The following is a 25,526-nucleotide window of genomic DNA, read 5'->3' on the forward strand; positions in this document are numbered from 1 at the left end:
GCATTTGGAACGGGTTAGGGAGGCCAACAGGACAAACACCAAAACATTTTTAAACCTTTAAACCAAGCACTGGATCAGCTGATGGTAGAATGCCGGTTCCTCAGCTTTTGGGGGGTGGGATTGCATTTGGTAGCCATCTATGTAAACTGCTGTGCTATGACTCACTTGAGGACTTGTTTTGTGCTTAACCTACACAATGAAATAGCAGGCAAAGTGCTATAGGGGTCTCTTTATTGAAAAAGATTTAAGTCCTTTCAGTGTCACTTATTTTAAAGCGATTTTCAATTAAAGTGCAGTTCCATCCACTGCACAAGAAGAAAATCAATCCATTTCAATTTCATATATTGAGTATGGGTTTCCTACAGTTAATTATATTTTTTTTTTCAATTACTGCAGAGCTAGATGTTATAGTCCCTTGTGTCATGGTGTTTTGGGAACATTTCAGAGGTGAAACTTAAAAGTGACGTCACCTGTTAGAGTATTTTCGAATTTTTCCCTTTTGTAGGAAAATTCCTACAGCTCATGTTCTTGGGAGATAACATCTGTATGCGTGCCTCGGGGTTCATTTTGCCTGTGATGTGAGTTGGTTCATATGGGACTGCCACTGCAGATAATTCTTTCCTAGTCCTGGTAATAGGGAGTTGCAAATGGCAGAAACATTCTCTACAGAACCTGGAAAAGTCAGATTCCTGTGTGAAGGAAGAAACAGTCCATTTATGAGGAAGTGATTAAGATTTTTTTTTTGTGTGTCTGCCAGAGTTGCTCTTTTGTGACAACACTGCATATGGTTCTCTCATTTCAGAAATTTTCAGGGGTTTTCAGACTGCACTTAAAAATAAATTACTGGCTTGTGCAAATATTGCAGTACTGTACTGTCTGAGTAGACAAAGATGACAGAGACCCTATGGAAAACAAGTGAGCATTTGTTTTTGACAAAAACAGGGAATCCATATACACAGTGAAGGAGAGTAAAAATTGACTGATGTAATTAGGCTATAAAACTCCTAAAAGATTATATAAAGTGTTAACCTCTTGAGGTTTTCTCCCCACTGGATGTTTTTGGAGTTACTTGATTTGTGTTTTAATCCTCCTTTATTACAAATGGTAGCTGAATGATTAAATAATCCACTTAAGCAGTGTGTGTGCCACTCAGACTGTGGAAGTGAAAGATACTGAGAAGCCAAATCCTCCTTTTCAGCACTCTTGCTGTGCGACAGGGAGCAGCTCAGGGAATGGAAGAAACCTGCTTCCCTCTACTTGTGTCTGACAGCTGCTTTCTGCACTATCCTGAGATGGCCCCTCCTCAGGTCCTGCAGAGTGGGGTTTGTTGTTGTCCTTCCAGTTCCATTTCTCAGGCTGCTCCTGGCCCTTCCACCAAGTGAGGGTGTCAAGGCAGAGTGTAAAGGGTGGAAAAATTCTGCATTTGTTAATAGGAAAATTTTCTCAGCACAGGAGTGGGAGGAAAACTGGCCACAAGAGTGTCTTGTGATACGCCAGTGGCACAGCCCATGGCAGGCCTGGGGTGCTGCAGTGGGTGCAGAACTGAGTGACTCCCACCCTCAGCAGCGTCAGCAGCAGCCCTGTGCTGGGAAAGAACGTGGTGTTCCAAAGCCTTTTTAGCCTTCACTGGTCATGTGCCCCTTCCAGCTGATTTCTGCCAGGCTGTGAATTGGTTTATGGCTCAGCTGGCAGCGTGTGCAAGTACATAACTTAAAATGAAGATATTTTTAACCCGCAGTTACGATTTTGTCTGTTAAAACTCAAAAGTTCTCTAGTAAAAGACATCTGTGAATGGAACGGTTTGAACCTGACTGATCATGTTTCTGCACAGCAATAGCTCAAAAACTACACAACCCTTTTCTGTCCAGTTCACTGCTTAATTTATTAACTGACAATTCTGACCAGCTCCCACCATGGCACTGCAGGGTCTGTTCTCCTTAGTGCCAGCCAAGGGGGCACAGAGACCCAGAGCAGTGTTTCCAAAGCACTTCATTTTTGATCATGTGCTCCATACCCAACACTCGAAATCATTTCTCTTGTGTACTCTCATGGGAATCATTTCCAAAAGAAATCTGCACATCGAGATGTAAGTAAATAACGGCTGGCATTCAGAAGGGTTGATTGTCTCTACCTGTGCCCCCTTCTGTGCAGTCAGCTGGGAGTTGCTGGTGCCATAGGAGAACGCTGCAATAAATGTCCTATGAATGTGGCTTTCAAGTAATACACAACATGCAAACACATCAGAGGTCAGCAGAACAGAAAGCACTAATGAGGGAAATTACCACTGGAGACATAAGGAAGTTATTTGAAGAGGGAAGTGACGCTTGCATGTTCCATGGAATTGCATATTAAATATCTACACTGTGAAGATGTTGCTCATTAACATCACAGATTTTAAAACTGAAGCTCCAATGGCTTGGATATCCATTCATTCCTTTTCCTTTCAAGTATCTACAAACCCCTTTCTCTTTAGGGAGTTACCTGTGTATTGTTTTTCTTCACTTCTCTAGCTCGACTTGTATCCGCAGAATACTCAGGTAGCACAGTGGAATTTCTTGGTGTGGAAACTGAAACAAAGAAAGAGCCTGAGTTAGGATGACAGGAATGGTATCAAGGTACATGTAGAAGAGGTGGTATAAAGAGAAATCAGATGTGGTTACATGTTGTTAATTTAATTGACATCAGAAAAGGAGCATGAAAAGGTTACATCCCTCAGATCACCTGGAGGGAAAACAGCCAGCAAGCTTTCTGCTTCTGTCCAGAACACAGATTAGAGAGTTAGGTAGGCTTTAGTCACAGCATCCCATTTGGAAGTAAGACTGCTCAAACCCTCTGTGGAAAAAAAGCCATTTATTCCTGGCCAGATTTTTTAGAAGAGACTTTTCTTTTCCATCCTTTCAAGTGAACATAGATCAGCTGAGGACTGAAAATCTGTATCTAGTATCTCTGTGAAGAATGCTGCAACCTATAAAAAATGCAGTGGTGTTTGAGTTTGCAAATACAAACACTTAACTGACTATTGTTGATCCCAGTTCAGTGCATCCATTTGTGTGTCATGGGCTTTGACAACCCATGGCAAAAATCCTGTTAATTCGAGATCACAAATACCTCAGTAATATTCAGAGCAGTCAAGAAACTGGTCTTTCAGTTCCTTTCTTTTGTATCTATTGTTTTGATCTAAATAAATCTCAGGCCTCCCATTCTCCCAAACTACAAATACTATTAGAATATCCAAATTGATTCTGATACAATTTTTTATTTAGCAAGTTTTTACTGAAGTTTTTGTAATTAACTGAAGCTAAAGAGTTGCAGTAAGGATGATAGAACAGACACTACAAATGTGGGCCTAAAGGGAAACACTGTAAAGTACTAAAGGGAAACACTGTAAAGTACCTCATACATTAAATCAATCCAGAGATTCACTTTTTTATGTGAAGGTACATGTAGCCAGAAAAACTGTTTCCATATTAAGAGCTAGTATTTTACATAATTGCTGTTAATGACTTACCAGTAATTTACAATATTGCTATTAATATTCTTAAAACTTAAGGTGATAGTCTAACTCACACGTTAATTTTGTTTTCACTACAGCAGGGTCCCAAGTAAAACAACTGGCAAATTAGCCCAGTAATGCGTAATAAAAATTAATCCTCAGTAAAGGTTCAACTGAGACCTTGGTGTTCTAAATCCTTTACCATAAGCATGGTAAGAAACAGCCACTCCCCAAAAAGGCTTCCACTCTGTGCAGGTAAAAGGTGATGGAAGAGGAGATTTCAGCGTAAAACAAGCTCTCTAAAAAGCCCCTTGAGGTAACAGGAGAGTCTTTCTCTGTGTGGGTGTGCCCAAAGTGGTCTCTCCTTCCTGATCTCACGGATGATGAGTATGGTGTGCTAGGAGAGATTTATTGTGTGGGATTGGGAGCTTAAGAAATGAGTGTGGCTTTTTGAATATGGATATTGACTTACTGCAGTAATGCAGGTCAGTTCTGAGGATGTTTAGTCTGTGTGTTGCAGTGTTCCCACTGCCTGAGAGTTTGTGCTTTCAGTGGGAAGGAACAGCCTGGGAAGGGGAGTGCTTTGCTGGGGAGCCAAGCCCTAACTCTGTACTCCAAGGAGTTCTAATGCAGGAAGCAAAGGAGCTGTTGGGGGTGGGTTGAAGGGGTGTCTAGCAAGAAGAAAAATTGTTAGTTTTATTATCTTTCTCCAGATAAGTTCGCAGTCTCATAAATGAACTGTCAGAACAAGCAGTATGTGTGTGTAATTTCCACGGAACATATGCTTCTGTTCCCATCTTTTAGAAGGAACTGATCTGCTATTTAATGGAAATGGTTTCATCGCATTGCATTTTCACATCTAATCTCTGCCATTTCATACCAAATGAATTCCCAGAACTGAGTTTCCATATTCCTCTCAGCTGAACTGGCAGTAGTAGCATTGTGTTTGCTGTGAGTGTGATTTGCTTTGGCCCCGCAGAGCTGGGAGTTCGGCATCCCGCTGTGCCGAGAACTGGCCATCCAGTACGAGAGTCTCTATGATTACCAGAGCCTCAGCTGGATCCGGGTAAGTGGCAGCACCTTCTCTTCTTGCAGTCTCTTATATCATTCCCCAGAGCACTTTGCTCTCCTGTCAGTGCATTCTGAATTTAGAAAACAACCACATTCCTTTTAGAGCTCCATGCAGTCACAGTGACTCCTTGCCATTGATTCATATTGATGACTTTGTAGGTCCACTGAAATAATTCCAAAGTCTGGTAGCAGTAAAATCCCGTGAGTATATGGAGACAGCACGCACACACAGGAGCTGGGCTTGCTATTGCATATTTACATATATTCTTGCATAAAATACTATCTTTTTTAATACATATTTCATTTTAATTCTAAAAGAATCAAGGACAGCTTGTGCCTCAGTGAGATAAGATGAACAAGAGAGAAAGAATGAAGAAGGCAAATGTTTATGGCATTCTTATCAGTTTATAAGGATCTGGTCCTCTGGTACAACCAAACATGATGAAATCAGGGCACATTTGCAGCATCATGTGTTAATCAGAAAAAGCTGAAGATCCTGTTGTTATTTAAAAACTTTCTGAATATGAAAATAGTTCATCTCCACCTGTCCCCTGAGGTAGCATACATGTATCCAAATTTGAGATTTATACTGCATGGATAAACACAGTGGTTTAAATTATCTTTTTAAAAAGTCCAGTTTATTTTTATCTGAAGACACCTGTCTGACAAGGTCTGATAAACTGCACTTCTGAAGAACCTGTTTTCTCCAAAGTGGCTCCAAAGAGAGCACATGACCAGCTTGGCTGTGCACTCTCTGCCATTCACATCACCACCACATTCCTTGATGCTTCTTGCAATGACTTTGGGCCCTTCTCCTTTCTAGAAAAGGAGTTAATGTGTGTGGGAACTGAGCACAAACCAGGATGCAATATTGCAAGTTAGGGTTCTTTGCATGGAAGCAGTGGTGTCAAACTGGTTTTTCTCCTTCAAGAGCTGTCTTCTTGCTATGGTGAAATTCGTGTGAGCCTTTCAACTGAGCCACAAAACTAGTTATTGGAACTAGAGAAAAGTCCTTTTCCTCTTTTCCACTGCCTTTTTCTTCCATGTTAAATCTTCTTGTGCAGAGAGCTGTACAAGATTTAATTTTGTTTTATCCTTTTTCATGCCCCTCAACTCAATTAAGGCAAACCCAATTAGATGTAATTTTCCAGGCAGTGGTATGGATTTTGATCTGTAGGAGAGAATAGGTCACTGTGAGCCAGGCAATATGGATCTTAATCTCAGCTTTGCTATTAATTCTGCAATGCAAAGAAAATTACATGCAAGACCTGTTTAATTTAAAATAAGATAAACCAGGAAAAATTCATATGTCATCTCCCAAAATGTAAAATGAGTATGGTGATATTCTAGTCTGTTCCACCACGTCAACTGGTTTAATTAATAATTTTTATCTTTAACATAATTTTGGTCTTTTCATAAAAAATTGTGGGGGTAAAAGAGTAATGTGATATTTTAATGAGTCTTGAGATGTTAATGTTTTAAGTGCAGCTTTAAGGGTCTGATAGCAGCTATCTCTTTCCTCCACAGAAAATGGAAGCTACCTATTATGACAATATCATGGAACAGCAGCGCTTAGAACCGGAGTTTTTCAGAGTTGGTTTTTATGGTCGAAAATTCCCATTTTTCCTGCGGGTAAGCCAAACTTATACAGAATGTGACAAAGTGACCAGGCTCAGAGAAGCTGTTAAGGCTTTGTATTTTTGTTTTGGAGATTCGATGTCTAGCATTCAGCATATTTTTTTACGCCTACACAAATAAAAACAGTTTTCTGGCTGAACTGAAGGATGCAGTCCACTGGGAATGTTCTTGGGAACAGAGATCAGAAATTTGACTCACGCTGCTGTGAATTTTTGGTGATCTGCAGATGCAGCGCAAATTGCCTCTATATTAAGCAAAATGCTGTATTGCAGCAATGTTGGGTCATTACAACTAATTTTCATCATCTCAAATTATCACACTTCAAAAAAGTCTCACTTGACAGAATTCTAATCCCAGCCTGATGACTCTTATGCTAAGTGCAAGTGAAAATTTCCTCTCTTCAACAAAAAGCCAAACAGCTTCTTTGGCCATGTCCTCACTTGGAGCTCATTGTCTGCTGGTGTACCAATCAATTTAAAAAGTGAAATTTTCTTCTTTTCCTAATGAAGAATCAGACTTTAAATGGGTATTTGTTTATACAATGTCTTGTTGCTAGTTTAGAGCAGGGAAGGAATATAATCTGACAACTGCTCCAAGAGCTGCCTGCAAATTGATGGCAGATGCCATCGAATGTGACAGGACAAGGTAACTGGAAGCTTTCAAGGACTGGAGGTGCACGGTTTGTGTTCTCTTTGAAGGAATGGTTTGACAAGAGGTGGCACCAATCGAGGTACACAGGATGAAGCCACACAAAGCCACACCATTTTGAAAGCTTCCCTCTGATTATGAAGTTGTTTGTTGTTTTTTTTAACAAGGATTTCAACATTGGGGTTTAATTACAGGCTTTTAATGGAAACACAGGCAGGGGTAATAAAGGCAAGTTGAAATTAGCCAAGGAGAAGAAATACCAGTGGATAAAGAGTGGTGGCTTCATGTTATTTGGAGGTGAATAGTGCCAGAATCAGAGAATCACAGAATCATTTAGGCTGGAGAAGACCTCCAAGATCATAGAGTCCAACCTTTCACCAATCACCACCTTGTCAACCAGACCATGGCACCAAGTGCCACATCTTGAACACCTCCAGGGATGGTGACTACATCACTCCCCTGGGCAGCCCCTTCCAATGCCTGACAGCCTCTTCCATGAAGAAATTCTTTTGATGTCCAACCTGAACGTCCCCTGGTGCAGCTTGAGGCTGTTTCCTCTCCTCCTGTCCCTTGTTCCCTGGGAGCAGAGCCCAGTCCCCACCTGGCTACCACTTCCTGTCAGGGCGTCGTAGAGGGTCAGAAGGTCCCCCTGAGCCTCCTTTTCTCCAGTCTGAGCCCCTCCTCCCTCAGCTGCTCCTCATAAAATTTAGAATGCAGCAGTCTGAAGGGGTGTGTAGAACACCCCTGCAGAGGAATCCAAGGAAAGGACAGGTGCTACAGTGTGAGCCAGGAGCTGCCCTTTCATGAAGATCTTCAGAGAAAACTGACAGTTCCTTTTTTTGTATCTAACAACAAATGTTTCAGCAAGTGAGTGACAACAAAGTCATCATGGCACATGAGCGTTCCTAACATCTGAACTACTGTCAGTGACATGTTTTTGTCGTGTGGATCCTCACTTTACCTGGGATCCTCCATGGCCAATGTGTTCAACACTGCTTGAGCTTCCCATGCTCAGCCCTGAGTCTTTGCAAAGTGCTGTAACAACATGGATCCTTGGCTGGAGACATTACCAGCGAACACGAGTGTACATAATTATAATCCTTGTTAATTCTGCAATTATATTTGGTAGCAGTACTTCTGATAGCAGATTACTAATGTAGCAATCTCATTAAAAGTCATCCTCCTCCTTTCTCTGCCTAATGATCCATACAGCACACACATTGTGGAGCACGGACTAAGCCCATTAGCAGTCACATCAGCATGGATCACACTGTAAAGAGATTGGAAGCAGCTATTCTAAAGAAGAAAAAGATTTACATGGATTTAAAATCTTCAAATGGATACGGGAGTGATTTAAAGTGATCAAGTAACTCCAAGCCCTTTTCTCATGTATTTTTCTATTGCTGTATAGCTTAAGACAGAAAATAACCACTTCTTTCTACATCTTTGATTTTTAAAGACCCTTTGTCTAGAAAAGTCATTGTTCATGTTTCTGTGAATTCTGCATCTATTTCTAGCCTTCCTACATAAATAAATTTAAATTAAAACTGTCCATATCTTCCATCTACCAGAAGTTCAAGTAAGGCGTGACAAGGCATATTTTGAGATCTTGTGTTGGCATCTGTCTGGAAAGACTTATTAAATTTAGCTTTGAGGTGTTTTCAGGGCATTATTTTTAAAATCACAATAACTTTATTTATAGGCTTACAGTTTTCTAGATTGCTGCAATCAAAAGCTAAAACAGAGAAAGCAGTCAGTGTCATGAAGAGATTCACCTTCAAACATGGGCTCACTCCAAATTTAATAGTAGCTGCAAAGTTTGAGCATTACAGACTGAACTGTCAAGATTCATCATGTGATTCTTCTCCCAGTCCATTGGTTGCTGTGACTGATACATACAAAGTGACACATGCCACAGCGAGAACATGAGATCCTTTCCAGAAAGTTGAAATGCAAAGCCAAAGATAACTGAACTCCTTAGCTGTGTTTTATGATCTGGTTTTGCTACTTTCCCTTTGATTTTGCTACAAGATCGAGAACTGCTTGGCCACATCCCTTTTCTAGAGCAATTAAAAGCACATTCTTGAATACACTGCAGCTTCTAAATGCAAGAAATAAAGGGCTGTTCTTGTTTGTTAGATTTTTTAATTGTTTTATAGGGGTGAAAAACCTCCCTGTTGTTCTAGTTATTGTGTGTATGAGAGTTTAAACTACCAGAATTAGAGAATTTGCCTGCCTTGATTGATCTTGCACCAGGAGATACTAACACTGATAAAAATTGTGGTTTGTGAGGGTTAAGACACTGGAATACAATCATCATGACACTGAAGACTTTAGAAATCTTGTATCATGCTGTTCAGAGTTAGAAATTGCTCAAAAAGCATCCAACAACTCTGCACACATGGTTTAATGCCTCAAGAGTCATATCTAAATGCAGCTTTCCATTATTAGCAGAAATGAAATTTCCTTCATCAAGAGGAAAGTGCTTTTAGGGCCAAAGGGGAATTTGTTAAGTGGCCACTGAGAATTCTTGGTAAAGCTTTTCTGTATTACTGTACTATAGACAGGGGAGTTCCTGAGCATGTATTGTTCAGCATGATCAGGGCTGGGTTGTATGGCTGTGATAATACAGCAGTGATTAAGCAGTGATTTTTGTGAACAGTTTGTTGCAACTTCTAAGGAGAACTGATAAAATGATAAACATGTATCTCCCTCTGCTCTATGAGATGCTCAGGACTTTTATCCATCTGGTGTAAATTACATTTGACGGCAGCTTTCCCAGCATAGAACAGCCAAGCTGGTGACTTAAGTTTTAGTTGATATGTTTCAGTATAGTCCAATTAAAAATAGTGCCTTTTCTGAAAAGCAGGTAAGAAAGTACCACAAAGACTGAGTGTTGGGTGTGCCTGAATCAGAGGCATTTTGCTGTTCAGAGATCAGTGGAATAGTCTCCTCATTCATCAGTTCTTCATGAAATACATTGTGAAGAAAAAGGAAGCAATAAAATAAATCTACTGTGTTAAATGCACATTTTACTCTCACATTAGCATATTGCCACTGTCATTTATCTTTGGTTTTGAAGTAACATTTAAAGTGAGATAAAAGTCAATAGAATTTAACTTATTTTTAAGGACCCTAATTTATGCTTGTCCTTCTTGCAGAACAAAGAGTATGTGTGTCGGGGCCACGACTATGAGAGGCTGGAAGCCTTCCAGCAGAGGATGCTGAGCGAGTTCCCCCAGGCCATCGCAATGCAGCACCCAAACCACCCCGATGACTCCATATTGCAGTGTGATGCCCAGTGTATCCTTTTGTGAAAGGGCAAACTCTCCCTGGAGCTGGGGTAGAGCACAGAGGTAGAGCTGGATATGGACAAAACCAGACACTGCAGCAGACAGTGGTTGGTTCATTGTGGGATGTGGTGTTAGAGAGAGCAGTCACTTTTTAGTCAGGGAGTAATGCAGGTCATGTTCCATGTAGAAGGGAAAGGGCTGTGCTCTGTCGCATTCATGTTTTAATGCTTTACCAACAGCACTGGCATCACGCACAGTTTGTGTCCTTAAGAGTATTCCTGATACCTTCTCTTCGCCAATATTTTGTTGGGAACAGATACTAGTTCCAAAGCACTATTTTCCATTCTGCTTATTTTTTTTTACATCAGTATGTTACTTTTTTGCAGTTTCCCTTTCTTTAAAACTGCTGAACCCTTTTATACCCAAGGCTTTGAATCTCATTCTTCTCATTAGTCACCTGTACTGGGATTTGGTACAACCAGTATAATGCTCAGTGCATTTAAGGACTGAACCACATCACATTTGAGGGGACTGCAGGGACTTTGGAGAGCTTAGTCATGGAACCCGCACTCCCTGGCTTCTGGGAGCACAGCAAGGATACTGTGTGGGACTTGAACCATAAGGACAGTGTCAGTAAGTGGAGCCTCCTGCCATGGGTTGCTGTTTCCTACCTGTCTTTCCTAACACATGGGTAAAGCTTTCTTTGACTGCAGAATTACCAGATTTACAGATCTATGCAGTGACTCCCATCCCAGACAATATAGACGTGCTGCAAATGGACCGTGTCCCTGATCGCATCAAGAGCTTTTACCGCGTCAACAACATCCGGAAGTTCCGCTACGACAGACCCTTCCACAAGGGCCCCAAGGACAAGGAGAACGAATTTAAGGTAGAAGTAGCAAATAAGCAGTGTTTGAGTGTTAATCTCTTCAAGGGGAATACTGTCTTCTTATTTTATGCTGATAGAGCCTTTCAGGTAATCCTGGTTTGATAGCCAAAGATACCACAGTAACTCAACTAACAGGTTAAGTCCATAGGCTGATTGAATACTGTTGAGTCCTGACCTGATTAAAGCATTGTCCAGTTTAAAGGTGAGTTACTTTAATGCCAGGAGAAATGCATTTGGAAGCAAGGACAGGGTTTTCTTGTTTGGCTGGACTTTTTTTTTGTTTTTAGTACTGACACATAGGTCTACAATGTCTTTTTGGGTCCCATGACACAATTGGTGGTCAAGTTTTAAAAATTAATAGAAATTCAATGTGTTCAATGTGTTTCAAGCACACTGAATTCCTGGTTTGTTGTTTAAGTGACTTTCAGAAAGACCTTCTACGGAATTAATGCTCAGGAGGTTAATGGATTCTTTCCTGAACTTCACTCTCTTCGTACCTGTAGTAAGAGTAGAGATGATGTGGTTGTGATTCACTGTGTTCCTCACAGCCTCAATTACTCCTTGCAGAGCTTGTGGATTGAACGTACCACTCTGACCCTGACTCACAGTCTGCCTGGGATCTCTCGTTGGTTTGAAGTGGAGAGAAGAGAACTGGTAACATTCATAGTTCCTGTAATTGGGGGTTGAAATGACGAGTTACTGAGGACATAGGATATGCAGCTTAAAACTTGTTGGGCTGAAATCTTGCCGTTTAAAATGGTGTTTACCAAGGATTAAATACATCCTTTTTCTACCACTTCATCTAAATAATTGCTGAATGTAATCAGGGGAATTATATGAGGTAATAATATAATGGAGACAGTGCCAAAAGGATGGAATACTTGAATTGCTGCCATGTCTTCAGTGTATAGAAAGACATCTATTATTGCAACTGAGTGACCTGAAACCCAGCACTGCCAACAGTGGAGTTTAATGTAGCTAATTTTCTACAAAGCAGTAAAAGTGAAGGGAGCTCACTGAACAATCCTGGAGTATCATTTTATTACAAGGAAGATAATAAATCTCAGTGAAGTGTCCATGGAATTAAAGTATATTTTATTGCCTTTGAGGTTGAAGTAAGTCCTTTGGAAAATGCCATTCAAGTGGTTGAGAACAAAAACCAGGAGCTGAGGACACTGATAAGCCAGTACCAGCATAAACAAATGCATGGCAACATTAATCTTCTCAGCATGTGTCTGAACGGAGTGATTGATGCGGCTGTTAACGGGGGAATTGCACGGTACCAGGAGGTGAGCTGGGCTCTGCTTCCCATTGAGTATCACCCTTCCTCAGTTTTATTTGCATTTCTGTTTCAATGACAGTATGGCTTAATAAGATAAGAAATTCTCATGTACATTATCTAAAGATGGGGTTACATCCCCTACTTGGTTATTCTGCATCAGTGCTTCCATAGCCACACACAAGGAGGCTCCAGGGGTGGAGCTGTCATCTCACATGGAAGTAGGTGCAGGTGACAGTGGGGTTTCTCAAAGATGACACTTGGCCTACCTGGAAATCCTCATCTGGCAGGTAAAACGGTGAAGCAGCTTTTTTTGTACTGCTTATATTATAAATTCATTTTGCAATAGAGGCTGTGGGACTGGTGGTAACTGACTGATTGGGTCTGGAATCAGGAAAAGACACTAATTCATGCTATTGAACCATTATCTTTGCTGATGGGCTAATTTCAGACTCACTGTAGAACTAAAATGATCTTAAATACAATATGTTATCTAGCATAATCTCTGGCAAGCTGTTACTTAAACTGAGCATGGCAAAAGGTAGGTTTAGGGTAAAATACTGAAAAACGGCAGCAGTGGTTCAGGGGTGTGGGACGTGTCTTCCCAATGGAGCCATGGAGAGAACGCTCTCCAGGCTTTACATTAGTTGCCAATTTACTCACTAAATTCCTTTAGCTTTAGGCAGTTATGTGAAGGAAACTATAAAATTCAAATAACTGGAAGATACAAGGCTTAGAGGTATTGCTCATCACTGTCACAGGGGGAAACTTGGTCAGAGTCATGATTCAACAGAATCGTTTCAGCTGCCAAGATCATTTTCTCTGCATCCCAGAGTGCTAAAAAACAGTAAAATTAAATTCTCTGCTTTTATCTTAACATACTTAGTTTTTCTAAGATTTTTGGACCTTCTCCTCTCATCTCTTGACTCCAAGTTATGATTAAATACCTTCCAGTAAGCAAAAGGCACTTTTTTTTTTTCCCTTTTCCTGCAGGCCTTTTTTGACAAGGATTATATAACAAAGCACCCCGGAGACGCAGAGAAGATCACCCAGCTCAAGGAACTCATGCAGGAACAGGTACTATTTTTCAGGTGCAGAAGAACATTGCTACATTGTCTGGATTCATCAGCAGTCAATATAAACATCGGATCCATCTGATTCATTAAGAAGCAAAGATTTTTGGTACAGGAGACCTAAATACATTCAAACAAAAAAGAGGGAGGCAGGCAAGGAGATTATGACAAGTCATTCACCTTATGGGATGTGAGGTGAAGCTCAGCTGAAAGTACATTAATTTTGTTTTCTCCATTTATTATCCAACAGACATCTTGCTGCATTTCAAGCCTGCCATTCATTTTTGGCATTTTGAATTATGTCTTCCCAGCAAATTTCAAAGATAATCAGAGGCAGGACAGGTCAGGCTTGAGATTAAAGTGGCAGAGCCACATATGAAAACTTAATGCCTATTTATATTATCTGCAGTTTCATTTTTCCATAGTGTCTCCATGAAATATCTTGGTAGATAAAGCTGCGGGATGTTTTGATGGGAATAAAATCAGATAATCACATCCCTCTTAACTGAAAGTTTGGCAAGATACACCCCATTAAACAATGTGCCCAAATCTGACTAGAGCTACTAGGTCTCTTTCTTCAACAAATCACTGAACTGCATTTCAGATTCCCCATCTGTAAAATAATGCTTATCTCCCTTCAATCCTCAGATGTTTGAAGATTAAATACTTATTGTTTGTACGGACTTTGGATCATGTAGGGAATTACATATATCTTAAGCCTCCTATCATTGCTATTTTCTTTTATCTGAGATCTTATATAATTTCATTCAATCATTAATATTATATGTTTGACCTTTGAAAAAGTGACCTTTAGAAGTAACTAATGAGGAACAGGAGGAGTGACTGTGTGTGCCACACTGCTGCTGTTCAGCTCAATTATCAGAAACTCCTTTTAGAAGTCTCTGTTGGCAGCTCAGACCCTGTCCCTGGCACTAGGAAGAGGTGTTTCTTTGTCACAGGGCATTATCTGTGTGAGGGCATAATGCTGTTCATTCTGCAGAGACAATCTAGCTGGTATTTTTTACAGTTATCTCATAAGAAAAGCAATGCAACATGACACAAATGTACTTGTCTCACACTTAAGTACTTGCTGGAGTAGTATGAACTTGCCAGGACTCCAAGGCTTGCTTAATTACCAGCAGGCTTGTAATGGACAGTGGCATATTCCTTGCACATTGCCAGAACTGCAGGACAGGCTTCTATTCTCTCTTAGACACAATTTATTTGGGTTTCTGATATTGCATTTTTTTTTTTCCACAGGTACATGTCCTAGGAGTGGGTCTGGCAGTCCATGAGAAATTTGTACACCCTGAAATGCGTCCCCTGCATAAGAAACTGATAGATCAGTTCCAGATGATGCGATCCAGCCTGTATCACGTAAGCCAATACTCACTCTTCCCATTTTTGAATTATATGATTAAACATCTGTCAATTGCAGTAAGGTTCACAAAAGAACTGGGCTGATACAGCATTGATTGAACCTACTGGACTGCCAAATTATCAAAGGAATTCTTGATTTTTGTGCAAGAAGGCAGTCGTATAAAATATGTTAACTTGGCCTTTCAACAAGAATTGTTAGTATTTGTATGTTCTTTGTTGTATCACAGGGCAATTGTGAAGCTTAATTTTCAGTTGCTGTCTCACATAGCAGAAAATTACGTAAGAGAGCGGAAGATTAACAGGAGGTATTGGATGTTGAGCTTTTCAAAAGAACTGCCGTAATTGGAAGTAGCATGATATGAAGAAAACTTGCAGTTTTCCATGACTGACTTAGCTGAAGTGTGTTTGCTCTGCAGGAGTTACCTGGTTTGGATAAGCTGAGCCCAGCCTGTTCTGGCTCCAGCACCCCCCGCAGCAATGTGCTGGTGTCACACGGCCCCATGAGCCCAGAGAGCATAAAGCTGGTGCATCGACACAGGTACCCCCTCTTCTTCCCAAAGATCCAGGGTCTCTGCACAATGTTCCACCAAGGTTCAAGGATCTAAGGGAGAGCTTAACAGTACTGCAGGAGGGCAGCATGAGTTTAGGTAGAAATGCCTTTTGTCTTCATTCAGTGCTAATTATTGAAGTTTGAGAACTGGAATAAGAAAGTTGAGAAATCCAACTCGCAGCAAATAACTGAACACCTCCAGGTGTGACTCCATCACTTTACTTACTGTAGAGGCAGAAACACAAACCTGCCACTCAGTTCTCCACACTCAATCTGACTTTGGAGGTCCCAACCTCTCCTACTTCTGTTACTCCAACAGCAAATAACTGGGTTCTTATCTACCATAAACGGAAAGTTGTATGGCTTGTTTTAGAACCCAACTCAATATGTACCCATTTTGAAGGATCAAAATTGTTAACATCGTTATTTTTATAATTCTGACCAAATCAGAAGCCAAATACAAGAAAGGCTGCCAAGGTGTTTTGATCAGAACATCAAAAAATGACCCTGTGGGTGCTTTTTCAAATTGAATGCCCATGTATTAAATCTGAGATAATGGCAGAGGATAAAAATTTTGATTATAAGGACAAAAGAGTGGTTTTGGTATCCAGCCAACACTGCTAATTTGAAAATGCTAATTGCTCTTCTATGTTTATTTTTCTTATTGGGTCGCTATAGTTTAGCTGGTTTTAAAGCCTGGCATGAAAAGCTGTGGAAAGTTGGTCCATGAATCCAGGATGGTGACATTCTTTATGCTATTAAAACTGAGTAGCTTATACTGCTCCCATGGCTTAGCAGTTGACAAACAGTGTCTGGGTGATAACATTTTTTTTCCTCAAAATTCCTCCCTTTGTAAAGGCTTTTGTAGTTTTTAGGACAAACTGGGGAAATTTTATAGTGTACAATGTATTTGTGTGTACGGTTCAGAGTGACAAAGAAAAGTTCATTCCCTGAGGGAGATCAGGGTGCAGCCTGCACACCAGCTGGGCTGTATTATTTTACTGTCAGCCTCAAAATTGCCTTCAGCTGTAATGCTGAGGGCCAATGCATGCCATAAGGAAAACTGGATTTTGACCTGTGTGTCTTGTGCTTGGATTCCTTTGGAATGTTTTTTTTAAGCTGCTCCCACTCATCTTAGCATTAAAAATGAGAGTGGTTTCAATGTGTTCTGTTATAAACAAAACAAATATGCACCCAAGGTCATGATGTGACGCTACCCTGGGCTGGGGTTCTGAAACTCGACATCCTATGCACTATTCTGTTTTACCTGAAATCTTCTTGTCACTTCTTTCATATTTACTCACATTTATGTATTTGTTTGAGCTTATTTGGCCTGATTTTTCAAAAGCATTTGACATCTAGAGGTGACCTAAAGCAGCAGGTAACTGCAGGTACTTACTAGTTTGGAAAAAAATCAGGCTTCACAAACAGGTTCAATTATACCCTTGCTCTGTCTGTTTTTTTCCAGCCCACTGAACTTGCTTGGTTCAGTCCGACACTCCTCATCCTCTCTGTCGTCCCACACCTCCAGTGAAACAGGAAACCTGGTTATCCTGACAGACAGTTCTGTGGGGGAGACTGCTGAGGATATGTACCACATGCAGGTACAGCTCCAGCACAGCCAGGAGTGGTTGTTGGGAACAGCACGGAGCGTGTTCCAGAGGGTTTTGCTTAGGAGCAGTACACTTCAGCTGCCACATCCGTCTGTGAAATTCTTTTCAAAGAACTGAATAGGTAGAATCTAACATTGTTCAAGAAAGATGACAGTAACTCACTAGATTTAACTTTGGGAAGAAATCTCCTGTGTTTGTACAGTAACTGTGATAGTGCAGTCCAAGGTCACCCTGCTGCTTTCAGAAAGTGAGATTTTTGTCCCATGTTGTTTACCTGCCCCGTGGAACACATGCAGTTAGTGTTGCTCTTGGTTTGGGGAAGTGAAACAAGTCCCACAGTCCTGAGTGCAGGTTAACAGTGGCCTGCACTGAAGCTGGGCAGAGGCTGCCCTGGCTCATCCAAGACAGGTAAATCCCTAAGGCACTGATCTGCTTGGGTCTCTCTGGATGGTTTCTCTGCCTCCTGCAGCTTTTCTACCCAAAGCCCAGGTACCAAGGCTCAGTCACCAATGTCTCTGTTTTATCCTCGTCCCAGGCTAGTCCTTCCACCTCCAGCCTGAGCTCCACTCACTCGGCACCATCCCAGATGATTAACTCTGCCCCTTCCAGCGCTAGAGGTAAGCATGGACAGGCCCTGATGGGGGGGCACCTGCAGGTGTTCCCTAAACCTGGCAACCTTGCTGACTTAAGGGTGAAACACCACCTACACTGACATGTAACACTTTCTCCTTTGGAGATGTAAATGCCTCTTCAATACTTCTTTACAAATGGTTTAATTCTCCATTTAAGCATTTTTCATCAGTATTTGGAATGTATCTCTAATACGTGCTGGTTTCAGGCAGTTGAATTTCATAATGATTTCCATTGTTCTGCCACAAAATTGTGGCAGGCAGTCTAGAGGAAAACAAGAATAGTCCTCGGTATAGTACTTAAAAGAGAGATCATGAAGACAAAGGCAAAGAAATCATTTTACAAGTTTAAAGAAATTATGACAAAAAAGGACTTGAGGCAGTTTAGCAGAAACATATGTATACAAAAGTAGATGTACAGGATGAATACTGAAAGATACAAGTTTTAAATACTGGAGATAAAGAAGGTCTCCCCTGCTGGGAAATTCTTGAAGAAAGGAAAAATATAAAAGCAGACTCTGGGGGTACTCATATTGCCTTTGTGTTACAGTAGCTGATCTTGGTATTGCTAATCATTTTCTTCCCCAGCTGAAGCAAAACCACTCCATGTGATCTCCTGACTTTCACAACTTCTCTTCAAGGTTTTAGGTTTTTTCCTCTCATTTTGGATTCTCAGTTGCAGGTTCTACACCTCTTTTCACAGGCATCTGAAGAAGGTGTCCAGGATATAGTCAGAGATAGAGGCTGATATTTAAATCTTACCCCTTTTTCCATATAGGGGAATTCTGTGTCTCCTGATGGACAGGGAATATGGAGAAGAGCCCTTTCCTCAAGCCGTCTTGGGGCTTTTTTGCTCAATCTGCCAGTAAAATCCTAATTGACTGACTGTTGTTATGACACAGCTGCAGCAAAGTGATTTAATTGAGGGATCAGATGGAGTAGGAAGGTGAGACGTGAACATCTTCAAATAAAGGCAAATAGCTGCACTAATTACCATGGGCTGGAAGGAAAATAATGACAAACAGTAATCAGGTGAAACTGGCATAACAGGCAAGGGAAGATGGAACTGAGGAGAGGGTTATCATGTCAGGAAGATGTCCCTAAGTGGATGTGCCTCAGCTGGCATGGGAGTCTTCTGGGGGATCTGAAAGGTTTGGTGCTTGTACCGTTTCACGCTGTTTTCCACTTTAGAAGTCCAGTGACAGGCTCACAGTGACAGGCTGTGACAGGCTGTGACAGTCTTTCTGAGCCTGGTGACTGCACAGCATCACCAGCTTCCCTCTTTACGGTATTATTCACTGTTGCTTAGAAACCAACGTGATGAATGCTCCAAAGGGTATGGGCTGCTGGGTGAGCCAACAGCACCTCCCAGGGATGGGACCCAGACAGATTTCAAATGGGAAACAGTAAGAGAAATAATGAATTTGAAAAATATTTCTATACCCTGTGATACAACATTTCTTCTCTGCTGTTCTGTTCACTTTTAAATTAGGTGAGCACAGCATTCAGACATTACCCACTCATGGGATTTCACTTCTAGTAAGGTCCCAGATGCAATCTGTGTTTCCCAGTGTGCCAGTCACTGTTCTGGTTATTACAACACTGCTGTTGGGAATGGAGCTGTTCCTAATGAGAAAAAGCCCTTACACTTAAATTCCACTGTGCTAATGCAGCTGTGTTCTTCACCTTGGTGGTTTTTCCTTTTGTTTTGTTTTTTAACTGGGTGAATTTGATGCTTGTGAAAATGAGACCAGTATCACTGGCTGGAGCAAGGTACTTCACAGACATGACATGTGCAGCTCTGCCAATGCACCTCTATCCTTTTTTTTTTTTTTCTCCTTTTTTTGGTATTTATTTATATTCTTTTTAATTTAGCGCTGGTGAAAGGTGCTGGATTGACACCACTGGAGGCTGAAGCCCTCTATTTACCCACAGAGCAGATACAGCATGGGCGGCAGCCGTGCAAGTTCCCCCACGCTGCCCCCACCCATGTGCCTCATCTCTGTCCTGGAGGGACCACCTCTAGAGGTGAGAGGATAGTTCAGTCTCCATGACCCATCCAACCCTTGGCCTTTCTGCTGAGACTGCCAACAAAGCTACAAGAGTCACGATGCTGCAGCTGAACACTTGTCAGATGGGAAGTGGACAAAGGCCAACAATTAATTTCATAAAGGCCACCTAAATTTATCAACTTAACATCTTTGTCACCTGTGGCTTTAACGTGAGCATGATTGGGTAGGATTTCTAGGGTTTAGCCTGATTTTTAAATGCTTCTCTCATTTATTCAAATGATAATGCAGGTACTTAGATCATCTTCTCTGTTTTACTGCAGAGTCCTGTCCTGAGGAGATGGGTATCTTTATAACACAAATTAGTTCCATCAGCGACCAAAGGAAGCCATGGCCTTTTGTATTAAGAATCCAGCAGGAGTTTAAATTGTTCTCCACTTCCAAAAAGTTACCCTTTTATGGACCTTTAAAATAGCAACACAGGTGATTATTTGGCTTGTCCAAAGAAAATAACAAAGCTATTGATCTAAAAAGAATTTTTAAAGGATAGTCATCAGGAAAGTTGATCAATGATTTGATTTTATCACTGAACTGCAGATTAAGGCATCAAAATTTACACTAGTTATAATATATACAAGTTACAGCAGAAGTCTTAAATAGAACTGAAATCAGAATACTGCAAGAATTTGCTAAATCTGTGCTAGCAACAAAGACATTAGTAGTTACTCATTATTACAAGTATACATCTCTCAGTTTTCACCTGGCTTGACCTTGTGTAGCTTCTTCCCTATCAGGGAAGCACCACTGTTGTTGTGTAAAAGGTCAGTAAGACATTCTGTTTTCAGTTTGGCTTCATTTGAGGTGGCTCATGAGGCACTGCTGAACTTTACTGGAGTTAAAAGATTATACCAGGGGTTCAGAAAGCAAGAAAAACTGCAACTCAAAAAGGCCTGGAAAGAGCTAGGAGTGAGTTAGGGTTTGTGAGTAATTTAATTTAAAATACAGTTGGGACTCCTCCAAAGCAGTCAAAAAGCATTCCCACTTGACATTTGACTGGCCTCTAAAAGACATCCTCAACACTGTAGCCCCTCATTAAGGTGTAGAAAATAAGTCCTGGTGTCTTACTCAGCACTTTGCAAGAATCCATATACTTACTTTTAAAACTTCCTTTTTAAATCAAAAAAAGTTTACCATTTTGGCGCAGGAGCAAAGTTTTCATAACAGTAATAAAAATTATGAATCAGGAGAAGAGATTCAATGAGTTTGAAGTTTACATTAGTGTTCAGTTTACATTCCTTAAAATTAATACTTGTCACAAGTGGATTAACATATTTATAATTAAAAAAAAAGCAAAACTACCTCTGGCTTTAGCCAGGTTTTCCTTTCTCAATAGCAATACCTACAGTGCTGCACACACCAAGTGCACCAAGCTACATGCTAAAAGGAGTAAGTCCTGGTACATGCTGCAGCATTTTATTATGGCCACTGGCTGCTCTGAAGCTTTAAAAGCTTTTTTTGACTTTGTTTTTTAAGTTTTGCCAGTCCCGAAAAAGGACCATGGGTTACTGTGCTCTCTATCTGTCCAAAGCAGCCATACATAATTTTGTTTGCAGATTGGACACTTGGCATCATCTGTTACCATTTTATAAGCTATAGTTAATGAACAAATTTTAGGGCGCCAAACAGCAGAGCTTTTTTTAAACTACACTCTGCCAGCAATAGGTGGGATTTTTCAGGTCCTGCAGTGCAAGGTTCGTTTGAAGCTGTAATCCCATATAAACTGACAGCACGTAGAGGTGGTTTGCATCTTTGACATAAAAAGAACAAGGATGACAAGATAAATAAAAAGGGAAAAGTTTACAGTGTAGGTTGTGCTGTGGCTGTAGTTCTGGGCACAACCTAAAAGTTCAGCATCTTTCCATTTGTCCTGCAGAACGGGACTATCTGTGACCTGTGAGGATAAGACTCAGCACAAAGCGTTAACACTGTGTTCGCCAAGCTGATGTTGTACATAAGAAGCAAATAATGGTCGTCTAATTATGTTTCTGTTCTATGTCTGGGGAGAAAATGAGTTCGGGACTAGAATGCAGATACTCTGCCACTGTTCATGTCAGAGTGGGGGTGTAGATTAATCTGGCATCTGCCCCCCTTAATGGAATTGGTTGCAATTGTAGGACTTTATCCTGCATTCTGCTGGACAACATGGTTCCTTCCACTGTTTGCTGAAATATTAGTCCCCAAAACTGCATGTTGCTTTTGCTGGGTAAAAGCTGCATCAGCCAGCACCAATGCCTTTGCTCATATGTTGGAGTGCTGTCCAGGTAATGTGTGTGGTTGTGGAAGTTTGCCCAAAGGGGGCATGTATTCCCCAAAAGCCGGCATGGCTCTGTAATTGCGCTGTGTGCTGCCAATCTGTTCAGTGCGTGTTTGTGACGCAATCAAACAATCAGTGCAAATTACAGCTCACTTCAGCAGTCTTCACAACAATCAATTCCTGCCTAATATTGTGCATCCCAAGGGTTGCGTGTATCAGTAGTGTCAGACTTTAGGAAGTCGCTAATGGGGATCATTCTTCTGGCAAATCCATTGTCAGCTGTTGCATATCAGAAGGCGTATTGTTATGTGGCACTCATCCTGAAGGACATGAGTCCCAAGTAATTCCAACCTGCCAGGAAGCTGTTACATGAAATACCCCAGTATCTCAAAGGACAAACTATACAGATAACTAATAGATAATCAAGCTTATTATTCCTACTATAAAACTCTAAGCATTGCTAAACGTCTGGTGTCATCAAAGGGCTCAGTATAGCAACACAGTAATAATCATCATTACAGAAGCATTGTAAGCAAAGTGCCTCTCACATTTATAGAAAATGCTGTCTCTTATTGGGGTTGGTTTAACAGAGGAAGCTGACCAAGATAGCACCAATTAAATGGCAACACTTATCTCTATCCAGAACCAAGGAATGAAGTATTTTCCCATAGATTTCTGCTTAACTGAATGGTGTATCCTCAAGCTTTATGCCTTTATCCCACATTCAGTCCTAAAATGCACAATTTTATGGCATTTTTGTAACTCTGCAATACTTTATGGGGGCAATGGAGCATTAGGCACTGCCACAACTGATTCCACAACGGCCACTTTTTTTGTTTAAAAGGAAGCACTTTGCAACATACAACTAGGGACACATACATGTTACACACCCTACGTGGTACATCCTTAATTGTATACAACAAGCCAGTTCTGACTCCATCCTCGTGCTATGCATCCCCCCAACAGTCAGCTGCTTAGTGGGCTCGGCACCATGTTTCCTTGGGTCCTGTGAGCATCATGTGTCCGAAGCCAAGTGGCACAGGAGGACTGAGATCCCTGGGCATGCAGAGACATGGCTGTTGTTTGTCCCCGTGTACGTGATTTTTCTCACTTGTTTTACAGGCTCTCCCTCTCTACAGATAAGTACCCGCCACTCTCCGGGAGATGATGATGTTGCTGCCAGCCCACCGGGACCCGACCGAGCAGTGCCATGTATCCCGCAGCTATCATGGAAAATGGACAGGTAGCCAGCTCTAATTTCTTCTGTGTCAGTTCAGCTACCTGAAACTGTGGCTGTATTTTTGCTGGTTTTGACCACCTTAAAGCTTTCTTTTTATTTTTGGAAAGCACAGCAACTTAGGATTGTGTTTTCAGAGGTGACACAGAACTTTTCCTATTAATCCACCCCTGGAGGCAACCCACTGTGGCAGCTGAGTGATACAAATTGTAGTGACTAATTAAAAAGGCAGATAGATATGTCCTGTGAAAATGGACTCACTTCCCAACTCTATCCTGTGAGCCCTGGTCCATTGCAAGTAGTCACACCATTTTCTTAGCTTGTTTAGACCCATGGCCATCCACCCTGCAGTCTAGCCTCCAAGTTGATTCTAAATAACTTCATGGTGATTTCCAGAGGTATCAAAAATGGTGAGAGGCTGAAATAATATACAGGGTCTCCAAAAATTCTGTGCCCTAGTTTCTCTGGACAAATTGAAAAGTGTGCCTACATGTAAGCATTTAAATCTTGCCCTGGCCTGCACTTTTGAAGGAAATCTCCTGATCATGCCCACTTACCACACTTCAGTTTGCATGGGAGAGCTGTCTCAAAGCATGCAAAGTCAACGATTCAACAAAACCATAGATAAGCTTCAGAGGGCAAACGATGCATTCCAGCTGATAATGGGCACAAGGCCAGGCTAGAGCTAGTCTGAAATAACTCCTCCAGAAAGCAGGAATTGCGGGCCCTCAGCACTGTTACACCCTAGAGATCCACTCATTATTGCACTGCAGTACCTGCCAATGTAGGCACAGCCTAAGGTTCCCAGGGAATCTTTAGTTTAGAAACTTCTTTGCTTATAAAAAAGAACAGAAAGTCCCCATGTTGCCCCAGCTGGTCTGTAACTTTTTTTTTTAACTCTTCTTTGCTGACTTTCTTCTGCCTTAGCCTCCAAATTTCCAGCGCGCCTTGATCCAGCAAATGATTGGACCATGTAAACCTTGCAGTGATCCCAACCTGTCTGTGGCTGAGAAAGGTACTCCTTTTCCTGTTCAGCATGCATGCTTGCTAAAGTATTATTCCTCTGGTCATGCTACAGCAAGTAATGAATGGGCTTCTACATTTCCTGGGCGAGTGCATTTCTCTCACACTTTTCTAATTAACAATTTAATTAACTGGGCCTTCTGCCAACATACCGTCATTGTAGAGCCTTCACAGAAGGGTGGGCTTGCACAAACCACTCTATTTCAGAAAGCTTTCTAAGTTTAGCATTTTGTTATTGAAACAGTTCCTGCAGCCTTTGTCAAGCAAACTTGCAAAGCAGCAAATGAGAAGTTATCTAAGAAGAGCCCAAGACTTGGACCATATTTTTTATTAATGAGATATACTGGGTTTTAATACACATTTATTGATCAAAAATACAAACATTCCCTTGGTAATCCATCTCTGAGGTAGTTTTGTATTTGTTTATCATTAGGAATATATGCTTTTTTAACTCACTGCTTTTGGAAAAAAAACAGGCTGAGTCCCTGCAGGGGGGAAAAAAAAAAGCCTGAAAGAGGAGAAAGAACTTATTTGGTGTAAGAGAAAAAGAGCATCTTGTGAAAGAGGTGCCATGGACAAAGCGATGGGCTCAAAAATTATCTGAAAGGCAGCATTCTAAAAAAAGCGGAAGAGTGCAAAATTCCTGGAATCAAAAAATCTGAGACAAGGAGGGCTGCCTAAGCAAGCAACAGTCATGTATGGCTGGAAAAAAAGGTATCTTAAAAGGATTTTAAGGCCAGGAAAAGACCACTGCAACTCTCGTAGTCTGACCTACATCATACACTCAGATGTTTATCTATCTTTTTGTTCAGAAACTGTGCGAGAACTAAACTGTACCTTTAAAAAACAGAAATCCAAATTTTATTTTAGAATTTCTAATAAATCAGAATCCCTACTTCAGCATGAGCAGTCCAGAGTGAAACCAAACGCCAACATCCAGTTCTGAATAAAATGGCAGAATGATGACTTGATGATAATAATGAGTGATGACAAGAGAGTTAGACTAGGGGGTGAGGGATTAAGAGCTCCAGCTTAGCCATGTTAGTTTTGAACCAAACATATGACAGAGATGGTGAGATCTTTGTACTGGATAGGAGGAAGATCTGGAAAAGGAAGGTAGATAAATATTTTGTTGTCCATCTAGGGAAAAATATTTTAATTTGTATTTGTGGGTGAGTATTATGCAGGAGTGTGGTATTCAGTGCCAAGAGATCAAAGACACAATCCCAGAGAACCCACAAAAGTACACAGGTGATGTTCGGTTTGGGATGGTGAGGCAGGGAATCCAGCTCTTGTGCCTGGCTGGTGGCAAAAATGCAGTTACAGGTACTCTTGGCAGGCCCAACCCTCACCATTCTTTGAAGTCAGGATGCCATCTGCCTTGGAT

At 41.1% G+C, this 25,526-nt stretch overlaps 1 protein-coding gene and 1 long non-coding RNA gene across 4 annotated transcripts in view; one reads left to right on the forward strand and one right to left on the reverse strand.

The window, feature by feature from the left end:
- Positions 1-25,526, forward strand: part of DOCK3 (dedicator of cytokinesis 3) — a 185,474-nt gene that overhangs the window by 152,252 nt on the left and 7,696 nt on the right. The window contains 16 exon segments of the mRNA XM_032121102.1: positions 4,473-4,559; positions 6,092-6,196; positions 10,012-10,153; positions 10,866-11,032; positions 11,600-11,686; positions 12,142-12,321; positions 13,305-13,388; positions 14,645-14,761; positions 15,181-15,302; positions 16,783-16,918; positions 17,463-17,544; positions 19,432-19,584; positions 23,002-23,036; positions 23,038-23,073; positions 23,075-23,122; positions 24,044-24,131. Of these exon segments, the coding sequence (XP_031976993.1) occupies positions 4,473-4,559; positions 6,092-6,196; positions 10,012-10,153; positions 10,866-11,032; positions 11,600-11,686; positions 12,142-12,321; positions 13,305-13,388; positions 14,645-14,761; positions 15,181-15,302; positions 16,783-16,918; positions 17,463-17,544; positions 19,432-19,584; positions 23,002-23,036; positions 23,038-23,073; positions 23,075-23,122; positions 24,044-24,131 (1,669 nt within the window).
- The window catches only part of LOC116449499, a 39,045-nt gene continuing 14,429 nt past the window's right edge, over positions 911-25,526 (reverse strand). For all 3 annotated transcript variants that reach the window (XR_004242403.1, XR_004242402.1, XR_004242404.1), the window contains one exon: positions 911-2,567. This is a non-coding gene — a long non-coding RNA (uncharacterized LOC116449499). The remainder of the gene's footprint in view (positions 2,568-25,526) is intronic.

This window comes from Corvus moneduloides, chromosome 11, assembly GCF_009650955.1.
Source record: "Corvus moneduloides isolate bCorMon1 chromosome 11, bCorMon1.pri, whole genome shotgun sequence".
Classification (NCBI taxonomy): domain Eukaryota; kingdom Metazoa; phylum Chordata; class Aves; order Passeriformes; family Corvidae; genus Corvus; species Corvus moneduloides.